This window comes from Vulpes vulpes, chromosome 1, assembly GCF_048418805.1.
Source record: "Vulpes vulpes isolate BD-2025 chromosome 1, VulVul3, whole genome shotgun sequence".
NCBI lineage: Eukaryota > Metazoa > Chordata > Mammalia > Carnivora > Canidae > Vulpes > Vulpes vulpes.
This window is the reverse complement of record NC_132780.1, coordinates 114,421,744-114,448,242: the sequence shown is the minus strand read 5'-3', so window position 1 is coordinate 114,448,242 and position 26,499 is coordinate 114,421,744. Positions and strand designations below refer to the sequence as shown.

General features: G+C 37.9%; 1 protein-coding gene across 3 annotated transcripts in view; it reads left to right on the top strand.

The window, feature by feature from the left end:
• The window catches only part of BTLA (B and T lymphocyte associated), a 31,647-nt gene extending 9,922 nt beyond the window's left edge, over positions 1-21,725 (top strand). Inside the window, exons 2-6 of one of the 3 annotated variants that reach the window (XM_072723000.1) lie at positions 8,578-8,892; positions 14,865-14,900; positions 16,073-16,213; positions 16,895-16,941; positions 19,345-21,725. In XM_072723000.1, coding sequence (XP_072579101.1) covers positions 8,578-8,892; positions 14,865-14,900; positions 16,073-16,213; positions 16,895-16,941; positions 19,345-19,620 — 815 coding nt within the window. In that variant the 3' untranslated portion in view covers positions 19,621-21,725. The remainder of the gene's footprint in view (positions 1-8,577; positions 8,893-14,864; positions 14,901-16,072; positions 16,214-16,894; positions 16,942-19,344) is intronic. The other 2 variants (XM_072723005.1, XM_072723009.1) reach the window with 2 other exon arrangements.
• The last annotated feature ends 4,774 nt before the right edge of the window (positions 21,726-26,499 follow it).

The window sequence follows — 26,499 nt, the reverse complement described above, 5'->3', positions numbered from 1 at the left end:
CTTTTCCAGTTCCATTTCTGCTAAAGGAACTTTATGTGCATGAGCATCTTTCTCTTTCTCTCTGTATATGTGCAGGCTTGCACATGTGTGTTTAGACAAGGAAGAGATGCCTAACCCTGTCTAAAGACCAATTATCAGACAATAACCACAGAGAAGATGAAAAACCTGAACTATTATTTCATATTAATTCTATGTCTTTGATCTATATTACACGGCATGTTGTTTGTCAGGTAGACATACGTATCTTTCATCTCATGGTGGGGACTGAGACTCGGTCAGTTTTCATTGTACCCCTGAGACTGTGACACAGGATTGGGCTTAGATTACCAACCGTCAGTCTTTACAATAGAAGCTCTGTTGTAACATTGCATACATATATCAAGTTTCCCAGGTATTCCTAGCACTTCTGGGGATATCTAACTTACGTAATAGGTTTGTTTACCAGAGAGTTAAAGTAGTAAGTTTAATCCACATTACATCATACATTAGATTAGTGGCGTCTGTATGTCCACCACCTTCATCTCATGTCACCACATTTCTGATTTTCTGAGTCTACGCCAGCTAGCTTATGATGAGCAGTGTGCCACATGGGCTTCCTGATGCTGTGCATGTGATTCCTTAATGTGTCCAGGTAGATGTCCTTCCAGAATCTTGGATGTGTGATTACATGGCTGCTATCGCTGTGTGTGAATCGGCTTTGACTTTGTGCAATCCATTGCATCAGGGGGCCCTTGAACCAAAACCAATTTTCAAGGCAATAGATATTTGCTTTCCTTCCCTCGTGGTCATCAGATCTCCCCTGCTGTCCACCATCCTGGCCCTCCACAGTAAGACAGATTGTACCACTGGCATCCTCTGAGGGCTTGTTTTCCTTCTTAGTCTGAAGACTCCTCTCCTTCTGTAGCCTCCTCACCATGTATCTGAAGTTTTTGGGTTCTTTGCGTATTGGTCTCTCACATTCTCCTCTGACAGAATCTAAAAAATCCTACTTCGTGCCACAGAAAATTATTTATGTATTAATATCTTTCATGATCACTGTAGTTTTCAAAAATTATTTATTGACACTTTTATGTTTAACTCTGTCTTACTTCAAATTAAGGCAGTCTGCATTCATTACAGTCATTCATTTCTTTCAGTAAATGTAACCATTGTGAACTTTCCATTCACGTGTAAGAATTTTTCAATGGAGCAAGAGTGAATCTCAGTTGAGATTTTCCTCAGGTGCCTGGTCTTTAAAAATAAGAAATAATTGTACTTCACATATGATTCATATTCATGAAGCTTTTTTTTTTTTTAAGAGCTAATAGGTTTTAAAAATTATCTACCCTCCCTGACTCCTGATGGTATTTACACCTGCAGGCACACTTGCTCAACTGGAAGATATGGGCCATTGGAGTTGTTTGCGGCTGGCATACCTTTCTGATTGGCTGATCCAGGCATCTGGATGATCACAGAGTAGCATTTGTTAAATATTTTGAATATCACACCTGAGTGGACATAAATCAGGCCTTCCCACACTATATACTTATAAGGTCTGGTTTTTCTTTAGTGGTTATAACTTAACCACTCTGGGGTATGTTGAGATGCGTACATTCTTCACTTCAGTGCCCTGTAGACCACCTTGGTGAGAGCTCAGAGGTGTGTACTCTGCTCCCTTAGTGCATAGAGAACATTATTAGTCAGAGTTGTGAATAGGAAATTATTTTCGTCCTGAGCTCTCTTTGAAGTCTCAGGCTACATCAGGCCTTCTTCCTTTCATACTAAGTTCCTGCAGAGACAAGTACTATCCTATCCCATCAAGAAAGCTGTGAATATGATAGGAAGACAGATGCATAAGCACATATTTAATTATAAAAGAATGCCACACGTCATGCAGAACAGCGTGGGACATTCATGGAGTGGGGGGGATGTCCAGCGGACTTGGGTTACTGGAGGGTGGGGAGGGGTGAGTTTGCCAAAGGAAGCAGGGGCTAAATTTCATTTGATGAATTCTGGACATTTCCTGCAGGCTTTGAAGAATCTCTGAAGGGTTTTAGGCACAAAATCCTGAGACTGGATTTCCATTTTGAGAATGCAAACTGTGCCAGTGATGTGGCAAATAACTGGGGTTGCGGGAGGGGGGCGGGACAAGGCCAAGCTTGGAATGTAGGAGACTAGTTGGTGGACTGTGACAATAATCCACATGAATCAAAATAAGACCCAAATTAAGCCAGTGTCATGGGAACAAATTTGAAAGATATCTTGGATACTGAATCAGTTCAACTTGATGACTGATGGAAAGGGAAAGGAATGAAGGGAGAAACCAAGAGGGCTCCGGTGTTCTGGCCCTGTCATAGGTAGGTGATGGTATTGTGATAATAGAAGGTGGAGCAGATTTGCCCCAGGGTGGGTTTGGGACTGGAGGGGATTCATCCTCTTTCTTGAAGCCTTTCCAGATTGACCTAGCCAGAGGGCTCTTTCCCTCTAAGAAATTGGAAAGCTCGGGATCCCTGGGTGGCGCAGCGGTTTGGCGCCTGCCTTTGGCCCGGGGCGCGATCCTGGAGACCCGGGATCGAATCCCACATCGGGCTCCCGGTGCATGGAGCCTGCTTCTCCCTCCGCCTGTGTCTCTGCCTCTCTCTCTCTCTCTCTCTCTCTGTGACTATCATAAATAAATAAAAAATTAAAAAAAAAAAAAAAGAAATTGGAAAGCTCTGAGGGATTGTATCTTGTTTAAAAAAAAAAAGTCTGAAGGGAAAATTAAAGAGCGATAGAGGTCTCTTTTTGCATTCCCTTTGCATTAGAAACTGTCACCTTACTAAGTAGACATACAGTGAAGGCCCCATCCCTGGGACATTATCTGTACAGAATTTAAAAACAAATAAAGCTACTTTTAATTATCACCTCGTACCAGCAATTCTGAGCAATAGCAGCAATAAAATACTCCTCCTCCTAAAAATATCTTTGGTCTAAATTCTAAATAATTGCTATAGTTACTGCTAGATTTTAATGATACGTATGTTAAGTTCCAAATTAACACATTTTAGTACTTCCCTTTTGATAAACATTGCATTCTACATGAAAGCTAACTCAGAGAACTTCCCAGTTACAGAGTTGGCTCTGGACACACAGATTCATGTATTTGTTTCATGGGTAAATTTATAATGTTTATAATATAAATAAATTAAATCACCTGAGCTTGCTCCAAGCGGTTTGGGTCTCTGATACCTGTGCCTCTACATATTCTTTCATTTCAACATAGATTTTAAATAAATAACACCGCAGTGACTATGCAGCCAAAGAAACAGAATGGGAACTGTTTCATCGCTTTCATTCTATGCAACCACTTTGAATATTTATTTGTTTAAAATCTAAAAGTGAAGCAGTACAGACTGTGCGGTGTAATTTGTTTTCAGGTATGAACTTCAGTTTTGAAGTTTTAAAACTTCATGTTTTATTGAATAAGTTCCATATGACTGAAATGTTTTCTACTATTTAAAGTGTTATTTTAAAATTAAATGAATCGGGATCCCTGGGTGGCCCAGCGGTTTGGCGCCTGCCTTTGGCCCAGGGCGCGATCCTGGAGACCCGGGATCGAATCCCACGTCAGGCTCCTGGTGCATGGAGCCTGCTTCTCTCTCGGCCTATGTCTCTGTCTCTCTCTCTGTATGACTATCATAAATAAATAATTAAAAAAATTTAAAAAAAATTAAAAAAATAAAAATAAAAAAATAAAATTAAATGAATCAAAATAAAACTTCACATTCATGGTACAATTCAGTAATTGCCTAAATTGTATCTTTTGTAGAATTTCAGTTTTCATAAATTCATTTACTAGTTACTGGAAAATTATTTATATAGACTACAATATATGACTAACTAAAGGATCAAAGTTCACACTGTTTAAGTAGTTACAAAACTATCAATTAAATAATTGTGTGCCTTTTCCCTTTTTTGATTCTAAAGTTTTAAAAATATTTTTTAACATGCATGGTTTTATATATGAAGTTCCATGAAAGGAAATATTCACTGTCTATGTTTCTTTTCTGGCCATTTTATTGTTACAACTAATAATCTCTGAAAACATTTTTCCATAGAGAGGAGGCGATTGCTAGAAATGGTGCACTCGGAGCCTCAAATATGCTAGATAGGCCCTTGTCATGGAATATGCGTGCTGTAATAAACAGTCATGATTTTCATAAGGAACTTTAAAATGTGAGTCTTCCAAAACTTCGAGTGACTTAAAAAGGGATAGGGTACTTCATCAGAGGAAAGCCTGAGGATAGTAGAGGTTTCATCCTTCTACTGTGTATGTTTATTTGAATTACTTTTAACATTGAAAATTCCCCACCATAAGCTATGAATGTTTGAGAACAACAGCACGAACAACTAATGTTGGCTGATACATCCATCCAAAAGCAACTGTGATCCTCACCTCTCTTTAGAACATGTTCCTTTAACAAGACAAACCCCTCAAGGCAGCTTTTGATTTCTTGAATGCCATAAAATAGCCATACATAATTCAGGACAAGCAGCCAGGTGTCAACATTCCTGCCCCACGAGGAAGTAGAATTGTGCCATTTAGCTCTGTGTAGCATTCCTGCACTACAAATATCCGTTCGAGTCTCAGGGGGATGCGAAATGTTAATACCCTCTTTGTACAAAGAGCGAGTACTCTTGATGAGTTTTAATGCCTGTTGGCAAGCCTTCATTCATCTAGTCATTCCTCCATTCAAGAAAAATCTCTGTGCCAGACAATGAGACAGCCAGTGATCCTCACCCTGCTGATAAGAATATGCAGGAACCACAGCGATGTTTCCATAATGCCATTGGGAGTTGGTGATGTGGTCAGGACCATCAGCTGACTCTCCTCTCCACCCCAGTTCTGTGTGCTCCCCCATGCACATAGCCACATGGGCTGGGACTAGAAGGAATGTTCACTCGTGCTACTAGCACTGGGTGACAGACTGATGGCTAAATGGAAAGGCGACACAGACTTAGAGCTGGTTTTATCATGTCAGTCACACACTGCTAGAGGTGAAGTTGTGGGTGTGTTTATATAGGGGGGGAAGGTGGGTAAGAATTTTTCTATTTTCATCCTGTTTTACAGAGATTGAAGACCAGTGAGACTGGGTGGCTATCTCAACATCACATGACGTGTTAGTATTTGAGCAACCATGTTCGAATGAATATTCTAGTTTTTAGCTATTTATATGACTTTTATAAATTTCCCAAAAGAATCAGGCTCTGTATTTTCTCATGGTGAATAAGTGAAATTTAAACATGGCCCACCTAATGCTTACTGCATTTATTCTGAAACAATCTCTGGTCTCTATGTCACTACATGAGCAACCCATGATCCAAGTGTGTGTCAATTCCCTGAATCTGCCATGAGATTCCTGGCTTCTCTGCCTTTGCCCTTCCATGTCCTTAGTCTGAAAATACGTCCCCTGTCCCATTCACTACTCTATCAAAGTGTTATGCATTCACTTAGGTTCAGCTCAAGTAGAGCTTTTCCATTAAGCCTTGTCCCAATAGTCCCAGCTGAGGTTAGCCCTCTACCCACCCAAGCAGTTTGCACCACGTTATAGTGTCATTTCATTCTCCCATCTGTCAAGCGTCTTTATCTCCCATTAGAAGGCAAGCCTTTTGAAGGAAGACGTCATGTCTTACTTATTTCTATACCCCCTAACAACTGACATACAGGGTCCCTCTGAACCCTGCTTTCAGCTCAGATAAATTTGAAGAGAAAAAGAGTGGTAAATAGTAAGTTTATTCTGGGAAAGTGACTATGTTAGTTAATTCTTGTCTCATTTAAATGCTGAGCTCCTTGAGGGCGGGAAGGTCTTTGCCTATAACTATCTCATTGTTTTCCACCATGTTGGCACCAATTTCTAGGCCCCATAAACTCTGACTGACTTATCCAAGTACATGAAAAGGGAAGTTAGGAGGCTGAGGTAGTCTATTAACTTTAGGGGGAGGAATGGAGTTCTGGAAATTTGAATTTCACTTGGCTTTTCTGTTTCTGGTCTCTTCACTTTCTTGTTGTAAGTCTAACCACATCCAGGTGTTATATTGTTAGGCACTTCCTTTTGGTAAATCACCCTTTCTCTTCAAGTTTTTGAAAACTTCATCCTTATAACTTGGCTTTTAGCTTGCTTTCATTTTTATTTTGAATTTTTGGAAGTGACAGAAACATAAGTCTTAAAGTAAACTTGTTTGAAGTTTCAATGCATTTATAAATATAGAAATACTCACAAGTTTCTGAAAGTTCTTTGCAGTTCTCTATCTGGTTCCTGGAAACTCAGTGAAGTTTCTGAACAGAAGTTGATGAGATGTGAGCAGAAATCATATAGTGAGAGGCTTTTTTGGAGGTTAAGAAATAGCTAAAAATGAGACTATTTATGAGGGTAAGGGTGTAGAAATAAAGTGGAACATTAAACTAAGTAAAGCAGCATGTGAAAGGCAGGGCCAAAAGCTTCCCTCCACCTAATTCATCCTTAGCCTGCTTTGTCCTTAAAAGAGAATTTAGGCTATCATCTCAATTATGCTTACATGAGATGGTACATTTGTTTAGAGGAACCATTGAAGGTGAGTGTAAGAAATTTATGAAGGGGATGTATTGGATATATTGCTGAGAAAGTAGTTCAGAACAGGGAAAGACAAAGCCAAGAAAAAAAGAAACATGAGGATGTAGGAAAAGGAACTTAAAGAGAAAACACTCTCAAGACCTTAACTTTAATGGAAAAATAAAAAGGTATGAGCCACTATAACATTCATAAAGGAATCTGGCTTATTGTAGTTATTTTGTTTTACCAGCACTGGGAGTCCGTTCAGTAGTAGAATATTCTATGATTTATATACACTCATGATGCAACTGATGCAAAAAAAAAAATTAAACAGTTGTCATAAATTGGTGCTATTTCTCTTGCTCACGTGCATTTGTCTCCAAAGGGACAATATAATCCAACAATTAACAGAGAATGAATACTTCCACATACATTTACATTTAAAGTAATTGAGGTTTGACCCTTTGGAGGCCAAAATGTTTTTTGAAGTGACCGTTTCTGATGAAATTCTTTGTAAAATAGATTGAACTCTTCTCGGTTTCAAAAAAAAAAAAAAAGGGATATATTAAGCCTAATTCAAAATTTGTTGTTGATTCAATCTTCTCAGTATAATTGTGACTCTGTATCATATAACAATTATGCTCTTAAGCTAATTAGGCAGTGATAATGGAATTGTAAGGATTATGTATAGAGTGAGATGAGTTTGGATTCCTGCAGTACCTATTTTGCTGTTTAGTGAACACTTCTTCATGTATCTTGGTTCCCAGTTACATCCTAAATATTGAGGTTCCAAGTAAATACTTTCATGGTAAGTTAAAAGAAACAGAACTTATTCAAAAATATAGTTTTAAAAATTCTTTTTTCTTGGCTGCAGATTTTTTATGCAATTGACAATTACTAACAGAAGGTTCATAGAAGATAACAGAAAATTCATTTCCAGGAAAAAGCTCTCTCCACCAAAACAGAGGGAGACAACTTCCATTATGTTAGGCCAAAAGGCAGAACTTCCAAAAGAGGTGCATCACTGTTCCTCCTGCCCTTTCAGAAGACAAAACATTCGGGTTATGTCAGAACATCCTATCATCCAACAATTATCTTGAGTTGCATGTGTTCTACATAGAAAAAGTCATGGAAAAAATTGCAAGACAGCGCTAAGGCCTTTGAGAAACAAGTAAAGAAAATTTCTAATTTCAAGTATAATAAGGAAATAATTGTCTACAAAAGTTCCTCTCTCCCACTTTTTGGAATATATCAGAACTAGTAATAGAAAATGTGATTACTACTCAAGAAACAGTAACAGAGTAATGGTTAGTGAATTACAGAGTAATGGATTCTAGTATTAGTTTGAATGCTATTAAGCTATTAGCATATAACTTTAGGCAAATGTTTTCCTACATCTGTAATATAGGTTTCATAATAATAATAATATATATATTTTGTTGTGCAGATTAAATGAGTTCAAATACTTAGTATGGTTTAACAGCCCCTGGAATATAATAAATTATTATCATTATTTTTTAAAGATTTTATTTATTTATTCATGAGAGACACACACACACACGCACACAGAAGGAGAGGCAGAGACATAGGCAGAGGGAGAAGCAGGCTCCATGCAGGAAGCCTGACATGGGACTCGATTCCAGGTCTCCAGGATCACGCCCTGGGCTGAAGGTGGCGTTAAACTGCTGAGCCACCCGGGGTTCCCTAATGTTGGAATATAATAAATTATTGACTGAAAATTGCTTTTATTTTTTGCTACTATTGGAATAGCCACAAAATAATAAAACATTTCATAGCAACAAAAACGATCAGTAATATTTTGGAAATTGACAAATTTTTTTTTCAACAAATACTCATTGTGTGCCTACTATGTACCAGACACTCTGCTAGTAAGGGTTAATACACTGAAAAATGTTATCCAGGAAAATTATAAAATCGTATTTGAGAAGTCTTTGGCAGAAACTGTTTGGTGGCAAATATCTGGTCTTTCTAGAGCCTATTTGATTTTAATTTTGTTTTTATCTTTCAGGGGAAAAAGCATGTAATGAACAACTGTATGTAAAGAGATATTCCGTATACACTGTCTCAGCAGGGAATTCATTTGCTCTGAATTGCCCTGTGGAATACTGTACTAACAGACCTAACGTGAGCTGGTGCAAGCTTGAAGAAAAATCCTGTCATCCTCTTGACTATAAACGTCAGAATTGGAATGAAAAGGGGAATATTTCAGTGTTTATTCTGCATTTTAATCCCCTGCTGCCTAGCGACACTGGGTCATACCGCTGTTCTGCAGATTTTCCATCTGGACATGTGGAAAGCAATTCAGTAACCATTAATGTGACAGGTGAGTTCTACAAGATTATCTCATTTTTTTTTTTTTGCCTGTTTTAAGAAAAAGGAGCACCCAGATTCTCAAACAATTATGTTAGATACTGAAGTCATGTAAATCAGGGGGCTGCCACACTCCTCAGATTGTGATCTTTGTGAGCAAGTGTGTGTGCAATTTTGGGGTGGGTGAGGTAGAAGAAAATAGAGAAAAAATATAATAAACGCTATTATGCTTTTAGGGAGTATAACACTTATTCTATAAATCCAAAAGTAGATCACCGAAAAATAGAAAAAATTACCAAGTAAATACCAATAGTAGTAGACAGTTCTCTATTCTTTGTCCTCTTTTCTTTTTTCTTCCACTTACCAGTCCTTCACTTTTATTGATAATAAATCCTTGAAGTCATATCTGTGGTGTTCAATTATACATTTGTTAGTGATTCATAGGTTGCATAGAGAACAAACTGTGCACAAATAAGCCTGACTCCCTGATGAGTTTTGAGGATGTTTATAGTTTTAGCTGCCTCCCCAGTGCCTCCCAGAGGCCCTCAATAGGCTCAAACATCAGGTTGAGGTTAAGTTGAGCAAAACCAAACTGAATAAAACATGGACAGGAAACAGAGTAGAGGAAAATAAATGAACACGTTTGATATGAAAATCCCACATCATACCAATGAAGATGTCTGCTTTTGCCACTTCTATTCAACATTGAATTAGAAATTCTAGCCAGAAGACTTAGGCAAGAAAAAAAGAAATAAAAGGCATCCGAATTGGAAAGGAAGGAGTGAAACTATCTCTATTCACAAATGTCCTGATTTTATATATAGAAAATCCTTTAAAATCCACATAGCTACTAGAGTTAATAGATTAACTCATCAAGGTTGTATGAGCAGCTAAAAAAATCAGTGGTATTTCTAAACACTAGCAATGAACAATCTGAAAAGGAAATTAAAAAAAAAACAATTCTGTTTATAGTAGCATCCAAAAGAATAAAATACTTACAAATAAATTTACCTGGGAGGCTTAAGATTTGTATACTGAACAAAACATGCCTGAAAGAAATTAAAGATGTAAATAAATGGAAAAACACGCCATGTTCACTTTGAAAGACTTAAAATTGTTAAGATGGCAATATCTTCCAAAGCGATCTACAGGTTCAATACAATTCCCATCAAAATCCCAACAACCTTTTTTTTTTAATTTTGCATAGATGAAAAAGATGATCCTAAACTTTACATACAGTTGCAATGACCTAAATAGCAAAAAAAAAAAAAAAAAAAAAAAAAAAAAAAATCTTGGAAAAGAAGAACAAAGTTGGAGGACTTGCGCTTGTTTGTTTAAAAATTTACTACTCAACTACAATAATCAAAAGAGCATGGTACTGCCATAAGTATAGGTATACAGATCAATAGAATAGAATTAAGAGTCCAGAATAAATCCATACATCTTTAGCCAATTTACATTTTTTTTCTTCCAAGATTTTATTTAAATTCAATTTAGTTACCATACAGTATACTATTAGTTTCAGGAGTAGAATTTAGTGATTTATCACTTACATGTAATACCTAGTTCTCATCATAATAAGTGCCTTCCTTAATGCCCATCACCCGTTTAACCTATCCCCCCACCTATCTCCCCTCCAACAACCCTCATCTCAATCTCTACAGTTAAGAGTCTCTAATGGTTTGCCTCCTTCTCTATTTTTATCTATTTTTCCTCCTTTCCCCTATGTTCATCTGTTTTGTTTCTTAAATTCCACATGAGTGAAATAATATGGTATTTGTCTTTCTCTGGCTGACTTATTTCACTTAGCATAATACTCTCTAGTTCTATCCATGTTTGTTGCAAATGCCAAGGTTTCGTTCTTTTTGATGGCTGAGTAATATTCCATTATATATACTAGAATATTATATATATGAATGGAATATTCTATATACACACCCCATCTTCTTTATCCATTCATCAGTTGGTGGACATTTGGGCTCTTTCCATAATTTGGCTATTGTTGATAGCAGTGTTATAAACATTGCGGTGCATGAAACACTTTGAATCAGTATTTTTGTATCTTTTGGAAAAATACATAGTAGTGTCATTGCTGGGATGTAGAGTAGTTCTGTTTTTTATTTTTTGAGGAACCTCCATACTGTCTTTCAGAGTGGCTGCACCAGTTTGCATTCCCACCAACACAGCAAGAAAAGGTCCCCTTTCTCTGCATCCTTGCCAATATCTGTTGTTTCCTGAGTTTTTAATTTTAGCCATTCTGACAGGTGTGAGGTGATTGATCAAGATAAAAATCTTCTGCACAGCAAAGGAAACAACCAATGACACTAAAAGGCAATCTATGGAATAGGAGAAGATATTTGCAAATGACATATCCAATGAAGGGCTAATATCCAAAATCTATAAAGAACTTATCAAACTCAACACCTACAAAATAAATAATCCAGTTAAGAAATGGGCAGAAGACATGAATAGACATTCTCCAAAAAAGTCATGCAAATGGCTAACAGACACATGAAAAAATGCTCAATATTACTCATCATCAGGGAAATACAAATTAAAACCACAATGAAATGGCCAATTGACTTTTAACAATACAATTCCCATCAAAATCCCAACAACCTTTTTTTTTTTAAATTTTGCATAGATGAAAAAGATGATCCTAAACTTACTCATCCCATTAACTCATCATATGAGTTATAGTTTTAGCTACTGGACCCATTCAATGGGAAAAGGATAGTTTCTTCCATAAATGGTGTTGAGACAATTGGATACCCATATACAAAAGAATGAATTTGGAACTCTACTTCATATAATATACAAAAATAAGTAAAAATGGATCAGATATTTAATAAGAACTAAAACAATAAAAGCTGTATAAAATTTTAATACTATGTTTCCTTAAGGAAAACATGGAAGTAGATCTTCATGATCTTGGATTTGTCATTTTTTTCATACAACATCAAAAGCATAGATACATAAATAAGTAAATTGTACTTCATAAAAATTTAAAACCGTTAGGATGCCTGGGTGGCTCATTGGTTGAGCCTTTGGCTCAGGACATGCTCCCAGGATCCTGGGATCAAGTCTCACATTGGGCGCCCTGCAGACAGCCTGCTTCTTCCTCCAGAATGCTTTCTGGAGAAAATTGCTCTTGATAGAGCAATTTACATACTGAGGTATTGAATTTTTAAAGAAATATTACTTTTTTAACTGGAAAAATAAATGATGAAAACAAAGCAAAACTTGCAAAACATTACTCCTAAGATATTAATTATATTATGAAATATACAGCAATTGAACACTATTAGATTATTTATATAATGTATAATAAAATTAAATGGAGGTTCCCTGGGTGGCTAAGCTGGTTGAGCATCTGCCTTTGGCCCAGGTCATGATATCAGAGTTCTGGGATCAAGTCCCACATCAAGCTTCCTGCTCAGCAGGGAGCCTGCTTCTCCCATTCTCTCTGGTGCTCCCCGTGCTTATGGTATCTCGGTTGCTATCTCTGTCTCTTTCTCTCAAATAAATGGATAAAATCCTTAATTTTAAAAAATAATTAATTAATTAAATTAAATGCAGTGGCATTGAGTTCACATTCCTTGGTAAAACAGCCTTCTTGTGTAATTCTGTTTTCCTTCATGGGAACCAATCCCCTTCTGTACAAGAGGGAGGAATTTAGCCAGTGTCAGGGGCAAGCCAATAATGGCTTCTGACATGGAACTGTCTCAGGGGTATTACTGTGTCTCCTCTGTCCCATAGTGGGGTCATTCCAGTCACTACAGATAGTGGCACATGAAGGTGCCTGTTCTAGGAATCAAGTTGGGGCTGAAATTAGGATCAACAATCTGTCCCTCTTGGGGAGATGGGGGCCAAAGGGAAGAGAGGCAGCTTCTCCCTGGAACTCGGTTCCTTGGCGGGGATACACTTGTTAGGATCACGCTGGAGATGAGAGAGAAAGAGAGAATGGTGAGACCTGAAGGGCCTTTGAAGTTTCCCTTTGGAGATTTCTATTCTCCTGACTTTGTACTCTCCTAAATTTCCTATCACTTTGTGAATGAATGCTCCTGACCTGAGGAGATTCCCAAAGACTTGCTTTGGCCTTCGAATCTTATCTGTCAGCAACCTGCAGTCTGGGATTGCCTCCTTCCTACAGCTTCATGAGTGTCTCAACCCTTCATTATCTTCCTTCCAAATATTCCAATCAGCCATATAGACTCTGTGTCTTTAGTGTTTTCTCTGTTGGTTCAACTCAGCCAAATATCTTCCTAATATACTTAATTTGCCTAATGAATGGCTTCCATGATGCCACTCCTCTATTGAGTCTTTGGCAGAGCATCCTCAGGGCTTCTAATGTTGGGCTCACACTTAATGAGCACTCAAGGCCTTCCACAGTCCATTGCCACCTGCCTTTCTGGAGTGTTTCTGGACTCCACTTCGAGCCTTTGCTCCAGCCCAATAGCTCTCCCTGCCATCACATGTCTTCGCCATGTTCCTTCCTATGCTGCTATCACCACTCATCTGCCTCCACCTCCCCCAATTCTACTTTTCTGTCGAGCCCAGCTCATTTCCCAAGTTCTTAATGAAGCCTTCCAGAGTTCATCTTAGGAGAAGTGATCTTTCTTTTCTGGCAAATTTCATGCCATTTAAGGTCTGTGCCTTTCATTTATCAGACATTTTCTTGTACTATAGTAATGTATGGAAATGTTTTTTTTTTTTTCCGTTGGAAATGTTCTTTATACCATGAAGAATTATAGTGTCCTGGGAGGCAGAAACTGTGTTTTTTTTTTATTATTTAAATTCAATTACTTGGGGCACCTGGGTGGCTCAGTCAGTTAAATGTCTGCCTTCAGCTCAGGTCATGATCTCAGAGTCCTGGGATTGAGCCCCGTGTTGTGTCCCTGCTCAGTGGGGAGCCTGCTTCTTCTTCCTCCACTGCTCCCCTTGCTTGTGCTTCCTCTCTTTTTCTCTCTGTGAAATAAATAAATAAAATCTTTAAAAAAATAAGTAAAAAAAATTCAATTACTTAACATATAATGTATCATTAGCTTCAGAGGGAGAGGTCAGTGATTCGTCAGTCTTATATAACACACAGTGCTCATCCCATGGCGTGCCTTCCTTTATGTCCACCACCCAATTACCCCATCCCTCCAACCTGTCCCCTCCAGCAACATTCAGTTTGTTCCCTATGATTAAGAGCTTGTCAAGGATGATGCTTTTCATAAAAACAATGTGGAGATATGACTTTAAAAAATTTCCATTTTCTCCTCTTGAAATATCTTTCTTAGGGGCTATTGGAAATTTTCCTGCTTTTGTATCTGACTCTCTTTTTCTTTTTATATTCAAGTTAAGAACTGGTCCATGTTTTAAAAAAGAAAAGAAGAGAATAAGTTAAGAACAGGGCTTTGGCAGAGTCGAGACTTGATGCTACCGGGAAAGCAATATTCTCCCAGAATGAAGAAAAATGCTTTGCAGAGCAAAGCTCCAGGAAAAAAGTTGACAGAGCTGGGAAGCAGTCCTGGGAATGCACATTGGCCTGCAACTCCATCCTCTCCAATATGCCCTTGGTCAGTCCCTGATTAGGACCTTCACAAGGGCAGATGGTCATCCTCCCAGCAGAAAAGTGGGGATGGTCTGAGTGGGCAGGAAGTGGGAGGCACAATCTGTTTCAGAATGATACTCAGCATGTCATCAGACACACCCTTTCCTTGTGGCCTTCTATGCCCCATTAAGCACTTGTTGAATGAACATCTTGTTTTTTTTTTTCAAGTGTCAGAATGTGTCATAGAGGCTGTATCCTATCCTTATACTTAAATAATTGGGAAGCAGGAATCAAAGCAGACAGACAAAGATTGTGTTGTATTTAGTCTTTCATCAGGCTTCAAAATAAACCCAGAGATTTACTTTGTGTCCATAAAGTGCCACCCAGGGATCCCAAGTATTATTTTCATAACAATTTCAATTCTTTATCTGGATTTTCTATTTCAGAATGGACTCGAAATAATTCAGAACACCCTCTACTAAGTAAGTAGCAAAATAGTCCAACAAAATTAAGAACACTAGATTATTTGGTGGTCAGAGAAATAATAGAAGTTGCATTTTCGTAATTGAGTGTATTTGTTTGCATTAGGTTATCTATGTGGGAACCTTCCTCCTTATTTCTATCTATACCCTTCCCCCAGACAGCTGTGTTGGTCATCTCGGTAATGACTTGGCTGCTGTCCAAATCCAAGCAGCAGCTGCAGCATGAACAATACAGCATTTGTTACCACTCTGAATTATCTAACCACTGTTTTCCTACCCTCAGTAGCTCCTGACCACCTTTACCTCAAACCAAACACATGTGGAAGTAAATAGAAAATGATGTTAATATAATGAGAAATAAAAATATCCTGTGTAAAAAGTCAGCATATATACAAAATTAATGATGTGTAATGTATTATATTTTTTCTATTCTGCTGTGATTCATGTTTCTAATTTTTTTTTTTTGTGACCTATTAAGTTGTTTCATGACTCATCAATGAATTGCAACCTACCACGGACAAACAGAACCTTGGTGGAGGTTAACATTGATCATAGCAATGAGCACCAGCTCTATGTCCAGCAAAGCACATTTGGCAATAACAAAGATATCTTGGGATAAGAAAAGTACTTAGAATTTGGAGATCCCAAAGAGTTATGAGACCACAAAAAGCCATTGTGTGAAGGCAACTAGAATTTAGTATCAGAAACATGTTGGCTTGAGTCCCAACTGCAACTCACTAACTCTCTGACCTTGGGCGATCTTGGAACAATAATACTTTTATCAAGGCATGAAACTGGATAAAAATAAAGTCTTCCTTACTTTCCTTTAGTGGTGAATATGACAGTTAAATAAGACAATGTCAATGAAAGAGCTTGTGAAGTGCTTTCTGAGAGCAGTTTATGGGTATTTTTAGAGGGGATTAACCCTCGTAGAATAAAAAATTCTTACAAAAGATGAATTATAACCCACAGCCACCCACATATATATGCTCATCAATAAGGCAAGATGTGAGTGATGACAGTGAGGCCCAGGGTTCTTGGGGAAAGCTTCCAGAAGAGAAAGAGAAGCTGGAAATATCTCCTTCATTTAAGTTGTGATGATGCAGAAGGGATTACTGATCCTATTATATCTCCAATTTCTTAACTGTCTTTAGCATTGACTCACATTTCAGATACAACCAGTGCCTCAGGACCACCTTCCACAGAAGTGATGGGGAACAAACATTGGATGCTTTATAGTTTGCTTCCTTTGGGGGCATTGCCTCTTCTCATTACCTGTTTCTACCTATTCTGCTGCCTTAGAAGGCACCAAGGTGGGTTTTATTTTCTACCTGCTGCTATGTGCCAAACATTTGGGGTTCACTTATTAGGGTTGATTAATTTTTAGTTGGCTCCTGTTGTTTTCTTTCCTGATATCCTGTGAGGAACCATGGATAATATCCTCGGGGACAACTCATCCTTCTACCAAAAAGACAGATGGGTTAATTCAGGTCGCTCCCAGTCACGGTGAAGCATCATCATCACAGCACAGTGCTCCAGGCAGGGGTTGTGATTAGGAGGGCGGACTTACCCATTCTACTTAGGTGAATCTTTTTTTTTTTTTTTTTTTTTTTTTTTACTTAGGTGAATCTTAAATTTATGAAACAAGAAACTATTCTAAACTTTAAGGGTATTGAAAAAGACCTAATATCTCAGGTCAATTTGTCTGATTTGAGTTAGTCTCATCCCCTTTTTCATAGCCACACCACATCATGCCATCATGCCTTGTCTCAATGAAGACCAAATGTCCCCAAAAGATACCGCCACTGGCATGCAAAAGGGGGGACATGGGTGGGGAAGCATCCCACCTATGCTCTAGACACTGAACTCCAACCTAGCAGTCTGATTCTAGAACCTATATTCTTACCACAACCTTAACTTACAGGCAATTGGGGAAGAATTTTGTGTTGTTCTTTACTCTTCTTGGTTTCTTATTTTTTGTTTTTGAATTCCAGCAGAACAAAAGAAGCCTTCTGATACAGCAGGAAGGGAAATTAATGTGGTATGTTCTATATGTCTACTAAAACAAATGCAATCTAGGTTATACCATGTTAACCTTAATATATTATTTCAAATTTAATAAGGCTGTGGAACACTTTACCCTGCACCCAGCATAGCTGTCCAAATGCTCTCTATATATTGACTTAACTTTATAAAATGTGTTTATTTTACATTTACCTCCATCATGGCCACCTTTAAACAGTTCATGTTTAAAATGTTTCAACATCTTAGCTGGTGTAATCAGAGGAAGGCTGAACAGGGCCCTGTTGAATTTTCTTTTTAGTGGAGCTTGGATTGTTAAAATTCTTTGTATTGTAAAGATTCTTCAGGATTAACAAAACTCATAATAAGTGGTCTTTGGGAAGAACATGAGTGGCAGTGTAGAACTGAAGGAGAAAAGTCAGAGACTGGATATAAAACTTTGCCTCTCTTCTTGAGCTGTTACGTAACTTCAGACTGCTCGTATATTCTTGAAAAAATACCTTAAAGTCTTTCTGGGAGAGAGTTGAGAGTTAATGAAAGAATGAACTGTATATTATCTCATAAAGTGATGTGTGATTTCTTCATAGATCACAAGCAGATAAAGAAGCATGACCATATGTATAGTTATTATGCAAAACTCTCTTGTAATGAATGTGGGCTCATCAAGGAGGAGACTTCCCAGACAAAGCAAAGGGCATTTTGGAGGCAGGATCAAGTTTTCCCACAAGTTCTTGGAATATAAACTTAGGCTTTTTCTTTTGGGTTCAATGTTGTGTAAGTATTGGAACTCAAAACAAACAAAATGAGGCAATATATTTCTGAAAACATTTTATGGAATGTCTTCAGTTGAAAACAAATAATCATATATTAGGCACTGCAAAGGAACCTGTGTGTGTGTGTGTGTGTGTGTGTGTGTGTGTGCATGTTTCAGAGTGTAAGGGTAGAGATGAAGATGTAGTAAATTTCTCAAAAGTTCCAGAAATGTCAAAGGCAGATATAGCCAATAATTATACATACTATATTAAATGACAGACTTCCCCATCAGGTTGCCCACTTTTAAATCAAACCAAATACATTCAACTTTGTAAACTCCTATTAAGTTTTTAGTAAGAAGCAGTAGGCAACATTTTGTTGGGGGCTACAGTTCTGTTTCTTCAAGTAGGAAAATTTTCTTTAAAAAATTTGTTTATTCATGAGAGACACAGAGAGAGGCAGAGACAGGGACAGAGGGAGAAGCAGGCTCCCTGCGGGGAGCCCGATGCAGGACTTGATCCCAGGACCCCAGAATCATGACCTGAGCCAAAAGCAAATGCTCAGCCACTGAGCCACCCAGGTGCCCCAAGCAGGAAAATTTTCTTAAATGTTGTTTTTTTTCTTCCTGTAGTGAGAAACAATGAATTACATTCTGTTGCAGTCAGAACTGAGATCCATGAAACCATTTTAAATGATAATCTAAATAGTTTCTTGTTGAAGTTAAGCCCAGGTTGGTTAAAATGTAGTCATATTTCTTCCTGTGTAGGCTGAACAAATTATTTATGATCTGAAGTTGAATTCAAGAGGTATTCTCTGTGTGTGTAATTATTCAGGAATCTTATTTTAAGAAGTCCGTGTCTTTCACAGGAATTCAGAGCTCTGGTCCCATTTGAGTTGGTCAGCATTAAAGAAAATAAGGTGATGTCATGTAGGTCTCTGAGACTAAAGATTTGGGCATTTTTCAGCTGAGTCAAGAGACTGGATACGGTAAAACTTTGTCCAATCATCCAGCCTTAGTGTTATTTTCTGGGCAGCTACCTTACTGCCCAGAAAGTGAAGGAAGCAGGATACTCAGCAGCTAATGCTCAGCTTCTCAGGATAGGACCATACATGCATATATGGAGGAATTTTGCCAAGGAGCGGCAGGAGAGGTACTACTTCACATATAAAAGAAGGACAACAAAGTTGCCTGACAAGGCATGTAGACTGTCAAAGACTGTGAACTCGATGCCTCCAAGGAGTTAGGCCAAACTTCAAGAACATAAATTGACTGACAGAACTGGGATTTAAAAATTGAAGTAACAACTTTTAGCATTAAAATGGGTCTCTTCAATAGATAAATAAATAAATAAATAAATAAATAAATAAATAAAATGGGTTTCTTCATTTTTATCAGGCAGGGTTCTTGAATAGCTGGAACTGTTCTGTGACTTCAAAAGTGACTAATAATAAAGCATAAAATAACTACTCGGGAGGAACATAGTGGCCTTAAACCTTTCATCTTTTAGCAAGCAAGAATCTGCTAGTTCGTGTCAGCAGTGAATATGAGGAAGAGTAAATTATTTCTGCTGATGCATTGGTTCAATTTAGCATGTACTCATAGTTTGTTGATTGTATGCACTATTGCATCCTTAGGTGGTAGTTAAAACAATCTTTTTTTCTCTTATAGGTTGATGTTCCCCAGCTCTTTAGAAATGAGCAAACTGAAGCGGGAACCACGCAAAATCCCCAAACACTGCCATCAGGGACTAGTACTTATGATAATGACCCTTGGCTTAGGGTCCAGCAAGAGACTGAAGTTTATTCTAACCCATGTCTGGAGGAAAACAAACAGAGCGTTGTTTATGCCTCTCTCAACCATTCTGTCATTGGAATAAACGCAAGAGAAGCAAGGAATGTGAAAGAAGCACCTACAGAATATGCAGCCATATGTGTGAGGAGTTAAATTCAACCCTGATCTCCAACCAGTGATCACTGAACGATCAGCATTTCGACACCATTATCTGAGCCCAACAGAATGTCAAATAATATTCTTCGACCTGAGAAGTTTCACTTTAAGAAGGCTCATGTTGGTGCTTAGGTCTTAAGGGTCCATAGGACAAATGACCAAAGTTTCTCTCGGAAGTTCTGAGGGAACTTTTTTATATTACAGCCTTGAACAACAACACAAAAACCCTTCCCTCCAAAACTGAGTGATATTATGAGTAGCAGGGTAGTAGAACATTTAAACTTAGCTACATCTTACCCAATGTACAAAGTTAATATATTTTTTTGAGGATAAGAGACACATGTAGGCAAGAGAGATTTGTGTCATCTGGATCAGCTCACTACACTCTCTTGACAAAGAATGTCCCAATTTGACTAACTAACCATCAACAAAGTAATAATAGTATGTTTCTGGTCCTTCTTCCATCATGAGAAAATTCCTGTCAATCTCATACTGGGGTTTCTTAAATGTAAAGAAGAAATCACTTCAGACTTGATATAAGAAAAGAATGGAAAGAGCAAATTGTGCAATAAAGATGTGAAATACACCAACTAATGTAGAGTAGATGTTCCCCTTCCCTGACAGACAAATGGTTTTATCTACCCTGTTACACTGCTAAGCAAACATAGGTATTAATGGAGTAATTAATGTGTGGTGCATTTATAAACAAGGTTGTGACTCAGTGTTTGGGTCACTTGGACTAATGTATATAAATGTGATGTAATGCTGCTGAGTTAATATACTTGTGGGTGTCTAAATAAACATAAAAATCAGTTAAAGTAAGTATCGTCAGGCAAGTGCAGATAGATAGCTTAGACAGCTTCATGGTTGACCTGATAGCACAATTAATGGAATAGAGAAAAGTCTGGAATATTTAGTTGGCCAGTACAGGTCACCAAACTTTCATTAAGCACATCTGTATCTTGCTGCTCTTCTTACTAAAGAGTCAGGGAAAATCATACATAGCGAAGTGGTATAGCTTCAAACAATTCGTTTTAAAATATTGTAGTTGCAGCCACTTGAGTACAGCAAGAAGAGGTGGTTTTAAATTTTCTGAATTTCCAGAGTACTTGAGTCTAATTATTTCATAAATAGCCTACAACTTTATTCAACAACTTGAGGCTATTAGGATTCTCAGGTGCTGCTACTACATAAGGCAGTAGACCTCGTACAAAGTGGGCAGCAAAGGTTGGGATCCATTGTAACAAATATGTGAACTTCTGCACAAATGAATGTGGTTTGTGTGTGTGTGTGTGTGTGTGCGTGTGTGCGTGTATTAGAAAGAAGACTAGGTGACTTACAGAAATGGTAAGAAGAGAAACTGACAAAATGGACATTTTTCCATATTGGTTTCCTAAAAAGTTCAAGATACTAGAGCAAATGGGTCATTAAAGAAAATATATGAAAATAATGTTTGAAATGATGGGGATAAGAGTATGATACCTCATAAAATTTCTCATGCCGTAAAGATAAAACTGAGATTTTTGTGGTGGGGCTTCTCTTCCGTAACAATAGTGGCATTAAGATTTTGCCCCTTAGATTGGGATTATGGGCATTGGTTTAGAGTCACTGTTATCTATCCAGTATGATAGTGCTGTCCCTGGAATTTTGAGCAACTTGCTCTAGGGGGGCTCTTTCAGCCAAGCTGCATTTTATAGGCAGCTACATAAAAAGATATATTAGAATAACTGTTTGTGGTATTCTTAAATATAGAAACAGGAAGTATGGGAGGATACATTTAGCTGCCCTGATCAGATAAACACACAGCTAAAGAGTTCTTTCATAATTTTCTTAAATTTAAGCAACAAAATATTTCTGTCTATTTTTTAGGATATTCTTAGCATGTCTTATAGTAAAGATAATGTTGGTAACGATTTCATCTCTACAAATGATTTATTCTTACATTTGTACCATGCTGCCACAATTCCAAATCTTTTATGTTTCTATTGCTTCTTAATAAAAGGTGTCAGAATTATATCTGTACTTCTCAAATAAATATATTTCGGTATTATTCACATAGCTTATTTCATTAACAATAGTTATTAAAACTTATTTGGAATCAATTTAGTGTTGGTTTTTGTACTAAAAAATGCATGTGGAAAAGTGATTGTCAAGCCTTATGGTGCTTAAAAACAGCCTCAAGAACTTGATGAACTGCAGATGACCAACTCCGAGCGCTAAGAAATTCTGACTCTGAATCCCCATATTCTTTTCCATATCCAGAATATGGCTCTACAATCTTCACCCCGGGAAGACACCCTAGTCATTTAATGCAGGTTTCCCAGTATAGAGGCTAGTTTGGCATATGTGGTTGATTTGATTACTTTTGCCTACCAATCAAGACTTTCTAGGCTCCAGAATTAATTCTCTGGCTGGATCCTGTCTGTCTGTCTCTCTATGTGTGTGTATTTTAGCAGTTTTAGGCTCAGTAAAGGTGAGTGGAAAGTACAAAGAATCCCCATGCGTTCCCTGCCCCTATGCATGCACAGCCTCCTCCACCACCAACATCCTGTACCAGAGTGGGACATGGTGTATCTGTTACAATCAAGGAATCAACGTTGACACATCATTATCAACTGAAGCCCATAGTTTACATTAGGGCTTACTCTTGCTATTTTAATTCTATGGGTTTTGACAAATGTATGGTGACATGTGTCCCTTATTATAATAATGTACAGAATAGTTTCACCTCCCTAAAACTCTTCTGTGCTCTATCCATCCATCCTTCCCTCCCCCCAAACTCCTGGAATCCTCTCACCTTTTCACTGTGTCCAATGTTTTGCCTTTTCCAGAATGTCATATATTTGGAATCCTATGTAGCCTTTGACTTCTCTCATTTAATACTATGCATTGAAGGTTCGTCCATGTCTATTTATGTCTTGCTAGCTCATTTCTTTTTAGCACTGAATAACATCTCATTGTCTCGATGTAACACAGTTTATTTGCCCAATCATCTACTGAAGGACATCTTGGTTGTTTCTAAAAGTTGGCGATTATGAATAAAGCTGCTCTAGTCGTCCCTGTTCAGGTTTTTGCATAAACATCAGTTTTCAACTCATTTGAGCAAATACTAAGGAACATGATTGCTGGATCATATGGTAAGAGTATGTTTCCTTTAGTGAGAAACTGTCAAAATGCTTTCCAAAGTGGCTGCAACATACTGCAGTCCCATTAGCAAAGAGTGAGAGTTCCTGTTGCTCTGCATCCTCGTCAGCATTTGTTATCGTCAGTGTACCAGATTTTGTTCATTTAAATAGGTGTGGAGAAATATCTCTTTGTCTTAGTTTGTAATTTCCTATTAACATATGAAGTTGATCATCTTTTTATATTCTTACTTGCCATCCATGTATCTTCTTGGTGAGGTATCTATTCAGAGCTTTCACCCATTTTTAAAATTGAGTTGCTTGTCTGCTTACTGTTGAGTTTTAAGAGTTGTCTAATTTGGATAGCAATCTTTTATCAAATACGGTTTTTGCAACTATTTTGTCCCACGTTTGTGGCTTGTCTTTACATTCTCCTAAAAAACATATCATGTATAGCAGTTATTTGTTATGTTTGCTGCCATGTTAGACTCTGGGCTTCTCACAAGTCAAGATTAGGTTATATTTCTTTTTAGTTTCTTATCCCAGTCCTTGGCACAAAGTAGAATTAAATAATGTTTAAAGGGTGGATGATATTATTTGTGGAGTGGGTCATCTAATCCCTTGCTACTCAAAGGATGGCCTTCAAATTGGCAGTACGGGAACCCCCTGGGAGCTGTCAGAAATGCAGAATTTCAGGGATGCCTGGGTGGCACAGCGGTCGAGCATCTGCCTTCAGCTCAGGGTGTGATCCCCCATCTGGGGATGAGTCCCACATCAGGCTCCCTGCAGGGAGCTTCCTTCTCCCTCTGCCTGTGTCTCTGGGTCTCTCATGAATGAATAAATAAATAAATAAATAAATAAAATTTTTTTAAAAAGAAAGAAATGCAGAATTTCAGTTTTTATCTACTAAATAATAAATTGTATTTTTTTCACAAGAATGCTCAGATGATTTGTGTTATGATTGGTGTTATTTCCCCATCAGGAGTCAGGTGTGGCAGGAAGCCAAGTTATGTTCATGACAGACTCATTTGGAAAGTTCTATTTTAGGCAGGAACAGGAAGAGCCTCACCACCCAGCCCAGAAAGTAAAAATGGCAGGTGAGAAAGAAAACATTACTACTTTATAGAATATTTGCCCTGAATTTGAGAACACAGGAACTGAAAATCCTGTGTTAGAAATCAAGTGACAGGTTCAAAAGCAAGTTCTGGGGATTAATCTTTAAAAATCAGGCCCCATTCTGAAGTTAGTCGGGGTAAACGTTCCATGGGAATCGCTTTATCTGCAAACAATCTATGACCACATACTAAGCACCTACTAGTTTGTTAGGTTCTGAAGTGACATAGTTGAGAAAGATTCCATTACTGCTCATCACTGCTTATAGCACGCTTCTATAGACGAAGAAGTAGAAACTGAACAACAACAAAAAGTAATCTGATAGTTGAGGTGTTCTCAGTCCCCTGTCACTACCGGTCTTTGACCAATTGAAACATACAGAAGTCAGATTGAGAGAAAGGTTAGTATTAATGATAATGGTACATTGGTGAGCATGGCTTGGGTCCAATGACAGCATAAGTTTCATACCAGTTCCTCCACTCAAATCTTGCTTGGCTTTGGACTTATATATATATAGGAAGAGTTAGATTTAAAAAGAAACACCCAAACAGCCATGTGGGAGATGTGTCTGTCTCAAGCCTTCCGAGTTGTAAATGAATGAGAGCCAGGGTTGTGATGACAGCCTCCTTAGCCTTTAATGCAAGGGTTCCCTCCCAAAGTTAACTTGGTAAGAAGAGTGAGAGGTTCTATTCATCTCTCCTCTTTCCATAAGAAGAAGTCTGCAAGGGAGTAGATCAGTGGAAGACCCTATTTCACAAGTTAAAGTAAAATATGAGGCAAACAAAAGAATGATTCTTTTTTTTTCCCTAATTTTGATAAGTGCCTGCTGGGTATTAAGTTACTAGAAGAAGTGACAGGATATGAGCCAAATTTTAGCTGTAATTGTCATCTAAATAATATATATGTAGTTACAAGTGCTTTCCTCTATATTATACAAAACATTTTATGTACTGTGAGAGCTCACTTGCAACTATTTTCTCTATACTTCTTGGTTGTCCAAAATGTATGTAACTAACATGCTGATATGGTCATACACTTCACTTTTATTTTAGACAGTATCATTATAAACTTACTCAAGTCTTAATCAAAGTTTGACAATTGAGAAATAATTTTATTTGAGGTTAAAAAAAGGAGGGTCGGGATGGGCCAGAATTTTATCAGGTTAGAAACCTCCAGCCTTCTCAAGCTACCCTTAAAATGTCTAAAAGTGATAATAACTCCAAACTGGACAACCACAGGTTGAATTGTTTTTCAAACTGCTGGGAGTTTGTGTTTTCTTTGAGTGATACTCTATGTAGAGATTGGACAAGGCAGGATCTCAAGTTTTATTTGAGTGATATTAATATGTAGTGTATATCTCAAGGTAATAAGTGCAAATTAAATAATATTACCATGAATCTCTTCCAAGGAAGTAATCCTAGGAGAGTTGGATCCATAGTGGAGCTATAGCCTATAGGTCAACTGCTATATTAAATTGAGTCTTGTGCTCCAGGGCTTTCTATGGTCCATAACCAAGCATTAGTAATCGCTAGACAATATTTCACCTCTTTTGATTCTTGATGATCTTTTGACAATAATACTATTTATCCTAACAGATATCTATTTACTATTTATTGAGTGCTTGTCTATGTGTCAAGCAATGTTCTAAGCCTTTTAAATGTATGACTTGCTCAATTGACATGATCACCTTATGGAGTAGGTAGTTGTCATACTCATTCCTCTGATCAGGAAACAGGCACCTAGTGGTCAAATAACTTGTCCATGTTTATAGGGCCAATAAGTGGTACAATCTGGATTGCAACCTAGCAATCTAATTCCAGAACCTATGTTTTCTTACTGCAGCATCAACTTGAGCTTAAAGAAGGATTTGCGGTGTTCTAGACTCATTCTATGATGCCTTAGATCTATCTGCTGAAGCTGACCCAGAACTGTTGGATTAAACCCTGTAATCACTGCATAACATTGTGTAACCTGGTGATGCCAGTTAGCAATTCTGGGCTATTGAGAGAAGAAAGGAATTGTATCAGGCAAGGATTTCAAACTACATTGGAGAGTATTGCACAGATGCTGATGTCAAGGACAAATCATAAAATGGTCACCAGAGTAAGAATGTAAAGGAAGATACAAAAATGGACAGGCCATAATGAGGATGTCAGTAATCCAAATAACAGTGACCAGAGATTAGGCCTGGGGTAGAAGACCAGCACAGGGCCCAGCAGCCAGAATGGAGTTGGATCTGTGCCAATTGCATTTGAATGTAGGAGTCTCGAACTTTGGTCTTACTCAGGCCTGGTCCCTGGGGTGGGCTCAAAACTGAAGATAAAAAAAACAAGTATACAGATTTGTGTGAAACTGAGGAATTAGAGAATCTGGAGGTTGCCGGCAACAGTGATGGGGACAGATATGGGGCTTGGGCAGACCTGACATTTCTCATCACGGCTCCATCTCCCCTCCCCTTGAGAAGCATCAATGTGTTGAAAAAAACAAGTAGACAACGGTGATGAAACCAAGAAAAAAAGGGCCCAGACGCTCAGGAGAAAATCATTGGACCAAAATTTCGGTTAAGGTAAGTCTCATTACTCCTGAGTTATAAAAGCACCTTGGTGGCCTTGGGAAAATCAGAAGGTGTCCCATTTGCTAA